The sequence below is a fragment of the Mauremys reevesii genome, linkage group 16 (genome assembly GCF_016161935.1).
Source record: "Mauremys reevesii isolate NIE-2019 linkage group 16, ASM1616193v1, whole genome shotgun sequence".
Lineage (NCBI taxonomy): Eukaryota > Metazoa > Chordata > Testudines > Geoemydidae > Mauremys > Mauremys reevesii.
Window position 1 is genome coordinate 26,540,309 of NC_052638.1, and position 16,523 is coordinate 26,556,831.

General features: G+C 39.6%; 1 protein-coding gene across 9 annotated transcripts in view; it reads right to left on the reverse strand.

The window, feature by feature from the left end:
- Positions 1-366: 366 nt before the first annotated feature.
- The window catches only part of GARRE1 (granule associated Rac and RHOG effector 1), a 95,312-nt gene continuing 79,155 nt past the window's right edge, over positions 367-16,523 (reverse strand). For all 9 annotated transcript variants that reach the window (XM_039502960.1, XM_039502962.1, XM_039502959.1 and 6 more), the window contains 6 exons: positions 15,840-15,965; positions 14,245-15,239; positions 10,690-10,855; positions 9,228-9,362; positions 3,798-3,876; positions 367-2,886 (listed from right to left, as the gene is read on the reverse strand). In XM_039502960.1, coding sequence (XP_039358894.1) covers positions 2,560-2,886; positions 3,798-3,876; positions 9,228-9,362; positions 10,690-10,855; positions 14,245-15,239; positions 15,840-15,965 — 1,828 coding nt within the window. In that variant the 3' untranslated portion in view covers positions 367-2,559. The remainder of the gene's footprint in view (positions 2,887-3,797; positions 3,877-9,227; positions 9,363-10,689; positions 10,856-14,244; positions 15,240-15,839; positions 15,966-16,523) is intronic.

Here is a 16,523-nt window from a genome sequence, read left to right on the forward strand (position 1 = left end):
GTGAACAGTACATAAGGAAAGTGACTTAGTTGCAAGAGTGCAAAATGTTCACCACCAAAAGCTAAATATTGGGCATGAGGTGTCAAGAAGGAAAGTTGCTGACAAGCAATAGTGTGTATTAACAACTGCCAATGAAGGAGCATCAATAGGGGTGCTATACACTCCATCCTAGGGGTAAAGTAGCCCTAAAATAAGGATTATGGGGAAATTTGATATCAGATTCTACTGTGCAGACAACGCATTTAAAAAGTCATTAGACAATTTTTTATATTAATATTCCTTAATATCTCTTCATTTACAAATTTAAGTTACATCTTAAGGCGCTGTTCATTTTCAGTCGGGAGCATATTTCAAACAGGTATGACCTATTATTAAATGTATATCTTTAATAAAGCAAATAGCTTTTACTTTCAGGCGCTTTAAAAGTAAAATACAAAATGTTCAGTTCCAGTTCAGAAGCATTAGTTATTCACAAGAAACACTGCAATAAGGGTAAGTTAACTAAGCACCAAACCCTTGCACTTGGCAGTGTAAATGATAAACAGATTTTATGGCAAGACTTGTTTGCCAAGTGCAACAATGTTAAAAATTACCAGTGTTCAGAACAATCGGCAGCACAGGACATAGCACCTACGTGGTCAAAATGCAGACACAGAAATGGTTTCAATTTTGTTTCCACAATTCACTTGGATTAAGTTTAGAAACTTTCAGTATTTGTAATTAACAGTAAATTACAAAAACTGCAACAACAGTTTTGGCACTGGTTAGGAAAAGTTCAAATAAACCTAATTTGCATTTTGGTTTTAGTATGAATAATCATGGGACATAAATACAACCAAATTTAGGATCAAATATTGTCAAGCTTTAGGAAACTTCAAACCATTTGTCAAGCTAAATAACGACTAGTACTTTCAGCAGAGGGTTTTCAAAAGTAAAATAGTACAGAACATTAACAATTTACAGACAAAAGCCACGCTGATTGTGCAAAGCACATTACTGTAAAAAGTCTATGTACAGCAAACAATTCTCTGTAAACATGGTAAGTATGAATTTTCAGAAAACATGGTGACAGTATATCAAATACAGGCAACATTGGCATCCTTAAACAGCACAAAAGGTAACATTCTGGGCCTGCAACTACAGCCCATCACCATACAAACAAAAGGAGTGAATGGGTTTTAAACACCCAAATGTTTAATAGTATTAGTGTTGTATATTTTTTTATATATATATATATATTTTATTTTTTGGTATCTTTAGATATAGATGTACTTAGTTTGTAGAAAAACGGGAACTTAAATGTACTTTTATCTTTGCAGAAAATTTTTTATATGTAGTTAGAACTAAAACACCACTTTACTAGTAGTTAACGTATTAGAATGGTATAATGATTTAAGAAAATATAAAAATAAGATTAATACTGTCAAAACTTTATACCAGAAAATATTATGATTTAATTACTCTTTTAAAGATGAAATATGAAAATTTTAAATAAGCTTTAACTATATAAAGAATCTTCTGTAACTTCAATTAATATACAATGGGATAACTATACATATATATTTACTTCCCACCCCCCTCCAATTTAAGCACCAGTCACACACTGCTGGATCCCCTTTGGTTGGAACGTTATTCCAAATTCCACAGGTTAAACTTTGTAATGGCACATAATATACTTTTAAGTATCTGCTACCCACATTTTAATTCTAGTTTCTCTTCTGAGCCAGCTCACAATTTTTACTCTAACTGTCGCATCTGAAATAAGACTTTAAATATATGCAAGTAGTCTTAGCTATAGTTTCACACATTTAAGGAGCACTGTGGGGGTAATGCCTTTGGCCAAAAGTAGAAGTATCAAATTGTGTATTTGAAAATCAGCATGGTCATATCCACACAGATACCATACCATCTACCTTTGGCAGCCAAGAAAACATTTGAAATGCAAGTTTGAGTGATTCCAGCTGCTCTGTATTTACATTAATGAAATGACTGCAAACCTTAGTTTTGCAATGGTTTTTGCAACACTGCTGTAACAAACCCACTTGCATGGCATGTTAAAAGCTGCTGCCCCACTTCACTAAAAAAAGTTGTCACAGGCTGTTTACTTAGAATACAAAGACTACAACTTGTCCATTATAAATCTAAACAAGAACAGTGTTGAGCAAAAGCAACCACTATATTTGCTTAAAAAGTCAATGCATTTTAGCAGATGTTTAACTATAAATCTATATGAAAATAGCTATAAAATACAGTGTCTTGCATGGTAGTCTTAACAATTTTTTTAAAAAAGGGGTTTGAAAAGTAAAGGTAATATACACATTTTAAAAGTGTTTTGCATCACAGTTTTGGGCTGTTTCATGTACATTTAACAAATATATTGTCTGTTTGCTCAGCACTGTAAAACAGTTTAAACCCTATGTACATCACCATAAAGTTTTCACTCCACATATAATAAAATAACCAGAACACTGCCAATACATAAAGAGGAAACAAAGATAATATACATAATTTATAAGACTGTTTGGCCCTATGAGGCATCTTTCCAATATAAAAAAGCAGTTAGTATTGATGCAGGTAAGATGGTCTGCGTTCGTGCTTTACTGGAAAAGATTTAAAGCCCTTATTCAGCTGTTTGTGCTGGGAAGTCTGCTGCTGTGGTGAGTGTTGCTGCTGAGCATAGGCAAAATTGGAGGAAATCCCTGTAGATGGAGCACAGTCACTGGCTGTAGACCAAACTGGTGACTGTAAAATCTGCATTGTGTCATTCCACTGACTGACTGGATTACTCATCTGATATAAAGATGTATTCTGATTGGGTAGTGTGTTTGAAACGGATGAAGAATGCTGCCAAGGGGCCTTAGGAGGCCAGGTTTTGGTTTTATTATCCTGTGAAGACAGAATTATCAGCTTTGATTTTGCAAATCAAAATATTTCAATGCATTTTGTTCTGATTTCAGAAAGTTGATTTTTCTATTTACTTAAATTATTTACAGTAAGGAGACAGCTGAGCAGATCAGACAAAAAACCCTTCATTTTTATAGTTGCATAATAGATACCCTTTTTCCTAGAAAAAAGGGTCATGTTGCAACATCCATAGGCTTGGATATTCCCCTATTTTTTTGCTCATAAAAATGACTATTGGCTTAAAATAGGCATATGTTGATCAGTTACATGCAGACTTTCCTCAGGAAGTATTCTGAATACACTTATGATTTGTAGAGCTCTACAACAACATCTTTATAGGGCAAAGACTAATTTATTTATCATTTATGTTGGTGGTCAGCCAGAGGCTGGCAGCTCACTTTATGGTGTGATTTAGTCCCCTGTTCATTTTTCACTTTAAAAAGTTACTTGACAGTGCAGCACTGGTAACCCGGCATCTATGCCACCCTGGCCTGTTACTAGAGCACCCTGACGGGCATTCAGCTTGCTCGGGTTTGTCAACAAAATATCTGGGAAGTGAGGGGAAAAGAGCACTACAAGCAATCAGGAAAGCACTTCCAGGAACAGTTTGCAGGAATCCAATAGGAGGGAAGCAATACGTTTTGAACTAATTAAAAAAAAAGTTTATGTAGTGACAAGCAATGGGGCAAAGATGCTTTATAGGATTCCCTATTTTAATACTTAAGAAATTTTGTTCAAAGCTTTAGATTTCTGCTGCAATGCAAGTGGTTTTTGGTGTTGATTCAAAACTTGTCTCATGAGCAGTCTGAAGTACCTATATCCAGTTATCAAGTTTTTCTTCTCTTGCTAAGTCACCTTCATTAACAAAGAGAAAAAAGGAATTTTCAGCTTACCTGATTAAGATCATCTACAGTGGAAAGAAGAGGTGGCGATGGTAGTGTGCTATGTTCCTGCTCACCACTACTGTGTTTTCTGCAGAAAGCAACAGATTGACATGCAGTTTGCTGTCATTTAAAAGCACATCTTTTCACCTACTGTTGTTACATATAATTCTTAAGATGACTGAAAGATAATTGTTTACCCTATACATTTGACAGCTGTGTGTGTGTACTCGTCTCTGTTTTCACTCTGTCTCTCTTTCACCCAGCAACGGAAGAGAAGAACATTAACAGTAAGGTTCCTGTTGCCTTAAAACAGTTGGTAGGTGAATTCTGGGACAGTAGTATCTAAACTTTAACTTTTAAAAAAATTAGTAATTAAAGGGCCACATCTTGAAATTACAGGTTTCAGAGTAGCAGCCGTGTTAGTCTGTATCCGCAAAAAGAACAGGAGTACTTGTGGAAGAAGTGAGCTGTAGCTCATGAAAGCTCATGCTGAAATAAATTTGTTAGTCTCTAAGGTGCCACAAGTACTCCTGTTCTTTTATCTTGAAATTAGTTGCCCACCTTTTTTCTGTCCAATTGTATATAGTAAGCCATATCTTTGAGGTATGTTCTGAGTACTCATACACTGAAGCCAGAGTAATAAAAATCCTTCAACAGTGTAGTGTAGCTCCCAAGCTCTGCACATGCTATCTGTTACAGCAAGTACAGAGTCTGGCTTGTAGCTGGTGATAGAGAAGTGAGCTGAAATGAGCTCAAGTACCAAAAAGATTCAGTGTTAAAATTTGGAAATCATAACAGCTCCTCTGTCAATGGCTGATTTGATCAGAAGCTCTTAAACACAATTTTAACACAGTATTAACAACTTCCACCCCTTGTTTTGTTTGGTTTAAGTAGGTACACCTCTATCCTGATATAATGCGGTCTGATACAACCGGAATTCAGATAAAACGCGGTAAAGTAGCGCTCAGAGGGTCGGGGCTGCTTTACCTCATTGTATCCAAATTTGTGTTATCACAAACATTTACTCTGCACCCACCCGTTACCTGCTGCAGCCCTCCCCGGGGCCTCCCCGCCCCAGCTCACCTCCGCTCCACCTCCTCCTCCCATGAGCACACCCCAGCTCCGCTTCTCCTCCCTCCCAGGCTTGCTGCGCCAATCAGATGAGTGGTGCAGCAAGCTTGGGAGGGAAGAGAAGCGTGGGAGGAGGTAGAACGGAGGTGAACTGGGCAAGGGGGCCCCGGGGAGGGCTGCAGCAAGTAACGGGGTGCAGAGGAACCGCTCCCTGCTCCAGCTCATCTCCGCCTCCTCCCCTGAGCACGCCGCCGCTCCGCTTCTCTCCTCTCCCCCCATACTGCCCTTACAGGCTTGCCAGGCCAAACAGCTGATTGGCGCGGCAAGCCATGAAGAGAGGGAGAAGTGGAGCAGCGGTGGCGGCGCGCTCAGGGAGGAGGTGGAGGCACAATGGAGGTAAGCTGGGGCGGGGAGCGGTTCCTCTCCCTACCCAGATATAACGCAGTCTCACCTATAACACGGTGAGATTTTTTTTACTCCTGCGGACCGCATTATATGAGGGTAGAGGTGTGTATTTTAATCACCATCTATAGAAAGTTCTCATTTAAATGCCCTAATGGTGAGTAATCATAAGAATGGCCATAGTGGTCCATCTAGCCCCGTATCCTGTTTTCTGACAATGGCCACTGCCAGATGCTTCAGAGCAGTGGTTCTCAATCAAGGGTACATAGAGGTCTTCTAGGGAGTATATCAACTCATCTAGATATTTGCCTAGTTTTATAACAGGCTACACAAAAAGCACTAGCGAAATCAGTACAAACTAAAATCTCATAAGGACAATGACTTGTTTATACTGCTCTATATACACTATAGACCAAAATGCATTCCAGTTGATTTATTTTATAATTATATGGTAAAAACGAGAATAACCAATTTTTCAGTAATAGTGTGCTGTGACACTTTTGTATTATGCCAGCGTTTGTAAGCAAGTAGGTTTTAAGTGAGGTGTAACTTGGGGTTAAGCAAAACAAATCAGACTCCTGAAAGGGGTACAGTTGTCTGGAAAGGTTGAGAGCCACTGCTTCAGAGGGAATGAACAGAATAGGGAAATTACTGAGTGATCCATCCCGTCGTCCAGTTCCAGCATTTGGCAATCAGAGGCTTAGGGGGACACACAGCATGGGGTTGCATCCCAGACTATCTTGACTAATAGCCATTGATGGACCTATCCTCTCTGAACTTAATTCTTTTTTGAACCCAGTTATACTTCTGGCCTTCATCACATCCCTTGCAAGGAGTTCCACAGGTTGACTGTGTTGTGTGATTTCCTTACATTTGTTTTAAACCTGCTGCCTATTAATCATATTGGGTGACTCCTGGTTCCTGTATTAGGTGAAGGAATAAATAATACTTCCTTATTTGCCTTCACACCATCCATGATTGTAGAGACTTATATCATATTCCCCCTTAATTCTCTTTTCTAAGGTGAACAGTTCCAGTCTTTTTAATCTCCTCTCACATGGAAGCTGTTCCATACCCCTCATTTTCCCAGTGGGACAACCAGAAGGTCGTGGGCATAGCATGGATATATATATAGGGGCAATATGACATTTTGTTTTATTATCTATCCTTTTCCCAATAGTTCCTAACGTTAATTTTTTGACTGCTGCTGCGCATTGAATGGATGTTTTCAGAGAACTATCCACAATGACTTCCAAGATCTTTCTTGAGTGGTAACAGCTAATTCAGACCCCATCATTTTATATGTATAGTTGGGATCATGTTTTCCAGTGTGCATTACTTTGCATCACACCCACAGGATCAGACAAAGTGGACAGAGCACCAAGCGGCCTCAGCACGCTGAGCACACTACAGCTCAGTGGGCCACCATACATTCATTGGAAATTGGAAATTTGTGAAACTCCATATGGCACATCCCCCAGGACAGAAAACTGATTACCTAGAACTACCCTTAGAGAAAAGAATGAAGCCAGCGTACGACAGTCCTATATACTCTGCTTGGGCCTGTAAGCACTTGTGATCACTGGTACTAATAGATCTAGTACTAGCAGCAGGAACAACTGATTTTTGTTCATTTCCAGGAGACCTGACTCTATGATATGAGCTTTTATTAGACACCTTACTCAACCCTTTTTGGATAACTACTAAGAAAGCAATGTGTTGGGTGTAACGAGTTAGTCAGGCCTGATCGGAGTTGATGTTACAGAACAGTGAACCCTTTTCCAGTTGGCGCTGAGGGGTTCTCGGGAAAACCAATTATTTCCTCCCTGACCTGTCACCTTTATGGAAGCATATGTACAACTGATTCAAGAAACTTGCTTGGCATTGCCAGGTTTGCCAACTATAGACCTATTTTTAATCTTCCATGTCTGATTAAGATTGTAGAGAAGATTATGGAACAGAATTGACCTTTGTCAAGATAGATAGACAAGGCATAAATGAGATGATAATCCTAAAACCCGCAACTCTGCCATGCTCTTGTATAGTTTCATATATATTTTAGTTAAATGATTACCTAAAGCTATGGATAGGCTCTTTTAGTTATAAAAAAATAACTAAAATAAACCACAGTACAAGCAAGAAACACCAGCACTGCAGACTAGCTATTTTTATGATACCTGCAACTCAGATACATGGGATTTTTTACCTTCCATTTGGTAAATGGAGTATCAGAAGTCTGTTAAGGAGTTGTGTCTTCTCCCTCCGTCTCCCCCACCCCACCCCCAAACAATTATCCTGGAAACCGATATCAACAGGACTACCAGAATGCATCTGTCAATATAGCACAGAGTGTTACGTTCTCTGTCAACTTGCTTCCCGGCTTTCACTCTTCCATATTCAGGTGCTGCTTTTTCCTGCAACTGCTTACAGACATTCCTCTTCATCTAACTCTGCAAAAGCACTCTCTGAAGTTTAGTTCTTGAGCCCTTATAGCCTCAGGTATAACTCCTATGCTGCAGACACTTCAGTCCCCACTCCTTTATTGTTCTGACCATCCTTCACTTGCTTTCTGCATGCATTAACCTTACCCACATCTTGCTCCAGCACACTGCTTTCAGGGCAACACCTCCACAAGGATGACACACTGCTTCAAGGAAATTTAGCCATGCTGCCATTGGCTTTCAGCACTCAAACCCCAAAATGGGTAAATTTACTTATATTTGCATGTTTTGGCTCTAAATTATTCAGTGGCTATTATGGAAGATTCTGTAAAATATGTTCAGCCACAGCACTAGTATTTGCTGATAGTTTAGGTTTACCAAAGGGCAACCACATGGCAGATTTTGAAAACTACATATCTTGGGAACCTAATTAGAGTAGGGGACCTTGGCCCTGATCCTCAAAGGCACTTAAGAGATTTAACTTCCACTCATTCCAGTGGGAGCAAGGCACTTAAATGCCTTTGAGGATCTGGGGCCTACTGCCTTGAATAATTCACTTTTTAATTTAGGCCTCTTCATTACTCCTCTCTTAGCGACACACCTACCCTCAGATCAGTGAAAAATTCCAGCAGCAAAGCAGAGCTTTCAATCCCTCGGGAAGGTAGAAAATGATTAGGTTGTTATGTGTAGTGTAACAGGAATAATCTGCTGTAATTCACCTTTGAGACTGATTAAACACCTTGGCTCTGTTTTAGCTATTCATCAAGCTCATTAGTTTATTTGCTTTATATGATACAAAAAAGTGCATGCAGAAAAGGAGGGACCAAGCTAACATGGCCATTAAAGATAAAGACAGGAAGTCTGAGGCTGATGCCCACTTGAAGGGGGAACCAATGGAAGAACTCAAATAGGGGCCTGACATGGTAAGAATGACCTGGCTGGTAGATTATTTTAGCAGCAGCATTTTGAGTAGAATTAAGGGGAACAAGGCTGCAGCAGTCAAGGCCAGAAAGGAGGAAGTTGCAGTAATCAAGATGCATAAAGAAGGTTTGGATGAGAATTTTAGCATGAGATGGAAGTGTGGGAAAAGTGGTAGGGTTTATACACATGAGTCTAGAGAAGGCCAACTGAAAGATGACCCCCAGTTTAAAAGGGTGAGTAACTGGGAAGATGGAGGTATTATCCATAGTGACAGAGTAAGGTGGGAAAAGTTCAAAAGCTCACTTTTGTGCATGTTGAGTTTGAGATGATAAATGGACATTGGTGAAAAGATATCAGAAAGATACTAGACTGGAGGAGGTGACAGCTCTCCAGCGAGATTTGTGAGTCATTTGCATAAAGATCAGATACTTACAGATCCATATGACCAATGTGGCTACCAAGTTTCAATTCATATGGTTGTCTCACAATCCCACCAACTGAACACTCCTCACACAAGATTTTCACTTTGTCTTGCCATTATTTTATGAAGTTAGGATTAAAATATTCAAGTGGCACATGTTTATAGTAACACATATCTGCTCACCTCCTTTGCTTGACGGCAGCAACAAGGTCTGGCCCTGAGAACATGGAAAACAAACTGTCTCCATTAGCTGAGGAGGTCTCATCACTTGAGCTGGCTGAGTCTCCTTGATTACCGGACCAGCTGTTTGTCACATCACTGTAAGGAAATAGGAAGTCAGTCTTCATTTCTACACTGTCCTGACCACAGTACCTGCCATGAAGCGTTCATGGATTTTATATTAAATGCTGAATGTTGGGAAGTCCCTACTCCTGGGACCCCTGAGTTAAACCCCAATTGTGCAGAAAGTAGAAGGGGGCATATTTTTTATCTATTTACATGGAAATCAGTAAGTTTCACTGATTATTATTACAGTAATAGTCCTGCCACTACAACATCATCAACTGCAACAATCTAATGTAAAAAAGAAAATCTCTTTCCTTCATTCATATATACATATTCAGATTAAACACACGAACACACCATAACCTCTCACTCAGGCAGAAGATCCAAATGATACTTGGTCTAAGAATTTCCAAAAGGGTTCAGACATTTATTTCAGAATTAGATGAGCATGGGAGTTCTACCTGGAGGCTGCAAACTGGTGTACAAGGCGGGTCACAAACAACCACTCTCCCTTGGTGGACAAACGGGAAGAGGATCCTGAAACTTTTTTGTGTTGTAACATGAGGCCACAGCAGTAGTTCTCAAACTTTTGTACTGGTGACCCCTTCCATACAGCAAGCCTCTGAGTGTGACCCCCACTTATAAATTAAAAACACTTGTTAAATACCACTATAAATGCTGGAGGCAAAGCAGGGTTCGGGGTGGAGGCTGGCAGCTTGCAACCCCCCCCCATGTAATAACCTCGTGACCTGCTGAGGGCTCCCAACTCCTAGTGGGAGAACCCCTTGGCCACAGCATGGAAAAGGTTGAGAACCACTGAACTAGAGAATGTAGCAAGCCTCTCACTACATATACTGAAGACTGAATCCACATTTGTTGATTAAGCAGCTCTTGCTGCTCCACAGTAGCAGCATCCAGTTGATAACGTCTAGGAAGCTCAATTCAATCCCCTGACATACCAAGTGGCTTCATAGCATCATTCCTGATCATAAATATCCTTGGCCTTTAAGACATTAAAATAAACTCATTTTGAATTAAGCTTTATTATAAACCTGTCACTTCTTATGTTAAGATTAAAAATACACTGTATAAATTCAACTGCACTAAAATATTTGTTTAAAGGACATTTCAAGCCAATGTTACCACTTCAATATCAACAAGGCAGAAAATGGTCAAACCTACTACCCTTGAAAATTATGTAATTTTTAGAAAAATATTACAGCATAGTCCAGTGAAGCAATGGCAGTTAACATAGCTATCAGGAAACACCTAGTTATTTACAGCATTTCTCCACTATGTTCAACCTGAACATAGAGTGGATAGAACATAATGTATAGGGGGACGCTATGGTCTCACTTACCCTTCTGTGAAATACTCCGGAAAAGGCCAGGTTCTGTGAGGATCATCAGGAAGAGGCCAGTTGCTACGTGTGTTGCTTGGGCGACGGATGTGCTGTGCTTGCCTTTTTTGTTGCATAGCCTGGCTGACCCCGGCTACATAGCGGGCAAACTCTGGATCAGAGCCAACTGAATATACAAAAAGAAATCTGAGAGTCAGTTGCTGACATAGTCAGCTATTTCTACAGTAATTATCCCTTCATTTAATCCTTTCACTAGACTGTCTATCCCACCAAAAAAAACCTAACAATGAATACCCATCAACACAGTTGATAACTCTCCGTGAAACAATAATTTAGTACTAAATAACTAGATAACTGAAAAAAAATACGTATTGACAAAGAGGTACACAGTATCTCCATATGCTGAATAAGGGGAAAAGGGGAAGTTACTGACCTGTAACTGGAGGTCCCTCAAGATGTGGTCCCTCTTTGTATTCCACTGTGGGTTATGCATGTGCACCATGAGCCAGAGAATTTGAAAATAGTGTCCATTGGTCTGCGCGTGCACCCTGGCTCACCTTGTGCCTCTGTCTGAAGGGATAAAGGCTGTGGGACCATCTCTCCAGTTCCTTCTCTACCACAAATCAGATAATATTTGAAGCAGAGGGGAAGGAGAGCAGATAGTGGAATACTGACAGGAACCACACATCTGGAAGAACCTCAAGTTACAGGTCAGTAACTTCCCCCTCTTCTTCAACCGATGGTCCCTATTGGATTCCACTGTGGGTGACTGACAAGTAGTACTTAAGTAGAAGGAAGGTGTGAGGATGTAGAAGGCAGAGCTAAGTGGAAAACCCCCACCCAAAGGAGGCATCAATGGAGGAGTCCTGCACCAAGACATAATGTCTCACAAATGTGTGACTGGAGCCCCACATGGCTGCTTCACAGATATCAAGGAGGGGCACCTTCTGAAGTGATGCCTTACTCATTGCTTGTGCTCTAGTGGAATGAGCTTTCGCCACACTGATGGGGGGGGGGGGGAGTAAGGGGAGAGGTGAATTTGGGATGTAGATGCAAAAAAAAAAAAAAAAAAAAAAAAACCAACCCTTATCCTTATGGAATATAGTCAGGGCCCTACCAAAGTCACAGTCCATTTTGTTCAATTTCATGGTCATAGGATTTTAAAAATCGTAAATTTCATTTTAGCCCTTTAAATCTGAAATGTCACAGTGTTGTAACTGTAGGGGTCCTGACCCAAAAAGGAATTGTGTGGGAGTTGTAAGGGATTCCACAACCTCCCTTGGAAGCCTATTCCAGGGCTTAACTATTCTTAGTTAGAAAGTTTTCCCTAATATCTAACCTAAATCTCCACTGGTGCAAATAAAGTTGATTACTTCTTGTCCTACTCTCAGTGGACAAGGAGAACAACTGAGCACTGTCCCCTTTAGAACAGCCCTTGATTTGTTCAAAGACTTATCAGTCCCTCCTCAGTCTTCTTTCCTCAACTTTTAACAAAAACTCACTTTTTTTTTAAACCCTTCCTCATAGCTCAGGTTTTCTAAACCTTTTATCATTTTGCTGCTCTCCCCTGAACTCTCTCCAATTTATCCACATCTTTCTTAACAAGTGGTACCCAAAACTGGACATAATACTCCAGCTGAGGCCTCATCAGTGCTGAGTAGAGCAGAACAATTACCTCCTGTGTTTTACCTACGCCACTCCTGTTAATACATCCTAAAATATTAGCCTTTTTTGCAGCATTCTGTCCTCCAAAGTGCTTGCATTGTCATCTACAAATGTTATAAGCATACTCTCCACTCCATTATCCAAGTCATTAATACATTGAATAGTACCAGCCCCAGGACAGACCTCTGTAGGACCCCACTAGATATGTCCTCCCAGTCGGACAGTGAATCATTGATAACTACTCTGAGTATGGTCTTTCAACCAGTTGAGCATCCACCTTATAGTAATTTCATCTAGATCACATTTCCCTAGTTTGTTTATGAGAATGTCATGTGGGACTGGGTCAAAATATACTAAAATCTAGCTATAGCACATTAAGCTCTAAGCACATTAAGTTCTAAGCACATTATTTTAAAACAATTTCAAAAATTAGTTTCTCCTTTACTTACTGTACTAAGCAAAGCCTGAGTTAAGGATTCCTACCACTCTGCTCAGAATATGGCACTCGAGTGAAGGAGGAGCTGATTTTTCCATTGTAAAAAGGTCAACTTATTAAGTTTTTTAAAGGCCAAGACATATATAAAACCATCTCTTTACCTACGTAACAATTTATTAAAACAGTAAATGAAAATATTCACTCTGCTTAATTACTTTCCACATTCCTTTCAGCAGGGAGGAAAAAAATAAGGTTTGTTTTGCATTCATGTTCTCAGTCCAGTAATGCAAATGCTACAAGCGGTGCAAATGACACGTTGTGGGTTTTGTTTTAAAGTTCATTGGAACATTTCCATTGGACAGTCTTTTTTTTAACCTGAAATCTAAATTCTGGGTCAATTTTACCTTAACAGCATCCCTGTAATTGGGACCCCAAATTTGTTTGGGTTTTTTTTGTTTGTAAAGAAAAAGGCCTCTGGGCACAGCTAATAACTTCTCCTCTCATTTTAGTACTAAAAGAAATACTTATCTTACACTGAATATTTTTTTTTTCTTTCTTAGCATTAATAAACCTAGTCAGAGCACTACTCTTTTGGAATTTAACAAATGGTGCTGACTGCCTTTGGAGTAAGCACAATAGGTAGGTCTCACTGTAAGCAGCAAAGCTAGATGAGTAAACAAAGTAGCCACATACAAATAGGAAACAAGTGAGTTGGTTGCTAAAAAGTCTCTATCTCCCTCAGGTGCACATGAATTGAGACACAATCTCATGGTTGGGGGAAGAGACTCCTCTGCCAGTCCAACTACTGTCTCTCCAAGCAGTTTTAATAACTGCATAATTTCTGCACAGCAGAAACTTTTTGATATTAGATGTGTTGTGAGTATGAAGATAATTATGAAGGATCCTTTTTTGTATTGTGATGTGGTCCATGTTATGAAAAAGTTTCAGAAACACTTGAAATTAGGGCTAGAAACTGAGGTTTTACTCCCACCTTTGCCAATGACTTGCAAGGTGTCACTTAGGCCCAGATTGTTAAAGCTATTTAGGCGTTGCTGCGCTCAGGATCACAACACGTAACTGATTTAGGAGCCTATATCTCCTATCTTTTCAAAACTGATTTAGGCACTTATGAGTCTAAACTCCACTGTCAGTAGATGGAATTTAGATGAAGTGCCTAAATCCTTTTAAAATTTGATTTAGGCTCCTAAATCAGCTAGATGTTGTGTCCCTGAGTGCAGCACTAAATAGCTTTAAAAATCGGGGCCTTAACCTCTCTGTTCCTCAATTCACTCAACTGTTAAAAATAAAAGTGCACAGATGTTAATGCCCACTGACCTTTGTAAAACACTTGGGATCAAAGCACTGTTACCATTACTACCAACATTTAACAATATTCTTTACTTTGTAAAAAGTATAAATAAAATGTAGTTATTTGAAGAAAAAAGGACACACACCTGCAGGATCAAAAGGCAGAATTTCTCCCAGCATCCCAAAGACTCCATCATTCTGGTCACGGTTCGGCCATGTGTTGTTTCTAGGTCCTTGTGGTTTCTGTCCTAACATCTCAGACACCATACTGTCCATATAGCTGCTCACAAGACCCAAGCTATACAAATCAGAGCTCAGATCTGAGAAGCCAGGATTGTTCCACTGACTAATATGAGACAATCCAGCCCCAACTGCTTGTGCTGACTGCTGTGAAGAATTATTCACCCATTTGCTGGATACACGCTGTTGCTGCGCTCCAATTGGTTGAAGAAGATGTTGATAATACTGCATTTGCTGCTGCTGCTGCTTTTGTGACTGCTGTTGCTGTGACAACCCTTGCTGAGAAGGATGCAGAGATGCGTGAGACATAGACTGTGGTTGCTGTTGCACTGCTCCCGATTTTTGTTCTGTTGCTGTAGAAGATGCAACAGAGTTCCTTCTTTTCACCAATGGAGAAGTCTGCTGGGATTTGCCCATATTAAAACCAGACAAGAAATCTATAACCTCCTGCATTTCCTGGTCAGTTGGTAAATTCATACCTTTATCATCCTTGCCATTATCTGCTTTGAAGAAATTATCACACCTTTCAACAAGAAATCCATTGACTATTTGGTTACTTGTGCTCTGAGTTGGCTGTAATGGATCTATAGTCCTAGGGAAATTACCAATGTTCAAAATACTTTGTAACCGTGTGTCTATGTTACTGGGCATTTTAGTTTTCTCCTCTGCGTTGTTACCTATGAAGACATTTTTGGAAGGCGTACTGGGGATAGAGTAACTTCCACTGTTACTTGAACTGGTGCAGGAAGTTTTCTTTGTAAACCGTGAAGTCAGTTTTGAGAAAGTCTTTTGCAGGCCTCCCGATGACTTGCTTCCATTTCCAGATGGCATGTCAACTTGATTCCCGAAGTCACAGATCTCACGCTGTAACTGGATCTGAATACAAGGCAAAGCTTGCTCCCTGTTTCAACAAAAAACATCTATTTCAAGCCAACCAATACACTAGCCTAATACAACACACAAAACTATGTCTTAACAAGTCCACACTTTGTGTATTTTAGGGGAACTGAATAATTGGGTAATGGATGGGGGAAACATACAAAATAGAGCTCTTCAGACAAATCTTGGTTAAAGTCAATCTGACTAGTCAATTATTTTCTTATTTGACAGTGATATTAACTAAACAGCTACATTGGTATTGATTAGTCTCGTTGACTTGAAGTTTTGGGGTATTAATGTTTTATTTTTCTGAATGTATTTTAATAAGGCTCAAAAATCTGACAAACACACCCATGCCTGTGCAATAGACCAGCAGACTGTGTAATTTTTGTTCCAAATTTAAAAGAATCTACAGCACCTTTTCATCTACCTACAGGCTACCTAAGCTTTGCAAACGTCTTACTGCTTAGTCTGATATATGCACCAATTCTCTGCCTTCCTTCCCCCCAAGAACAGACACTAACAATTTTTGCAATTGTATTGAGTCATCTTACAGACCTCCAAATAATTCTGACTTCTTTTAAACTGGAAAAGTAGAGCATGAGGAAAATGTGAGATGTACCTTCCTTCCTTCCACCTGTTTATGTCAAACACAGCAGTATAGAGCACATCTACCAGTCCCAAAGTCTTCTCTGGATCCAGACTCCTCTGCAGTAAAGACATTGTTGCTGGATCTTCCTTCAGACACCTATAAATATTGAGTTTTTTAAAATGTTATTCTTGGACTATTCCAATCACAAATGTTTAATATGTTGGAAAAGCAACAAAATGCCACTTAATTATGCTAAAACTTAGTTATGCATTTGTGAAACAAATCAGGTAGCGTTCATGGATAGCTTAGCTACTACCACTTAATATAGAGCAACCAAAATCACTCTGCTTTTGGGTAAGAACAGAGAATTGCTACCAAGTACTGATGATGAAATTCACAAACTGGAATGGATGGGTTGCACTCATGCTGTAAGAATGACAGGCAGCAGAGACCAAATAAGGACTCAGAATTCTCAGCATCTCCCCTTACAGAACTTCCTGTTATCTCCCAAATAAAGCCACTTGTACCAGTAAGGCAATGTTCAATGCTGAAATAACAACAGAAGTCTCTGCACTGGACACATATGACATAACCTTCTCAGATGGGTCATTCAGTACTGGTAGAACTGAGATGCAGAACCGTTACTAACAGTAAAAATATCCTGTCTCTTGAATTTTACAGTCCACCACTCTGGAACTGATAGGATCTCTATAG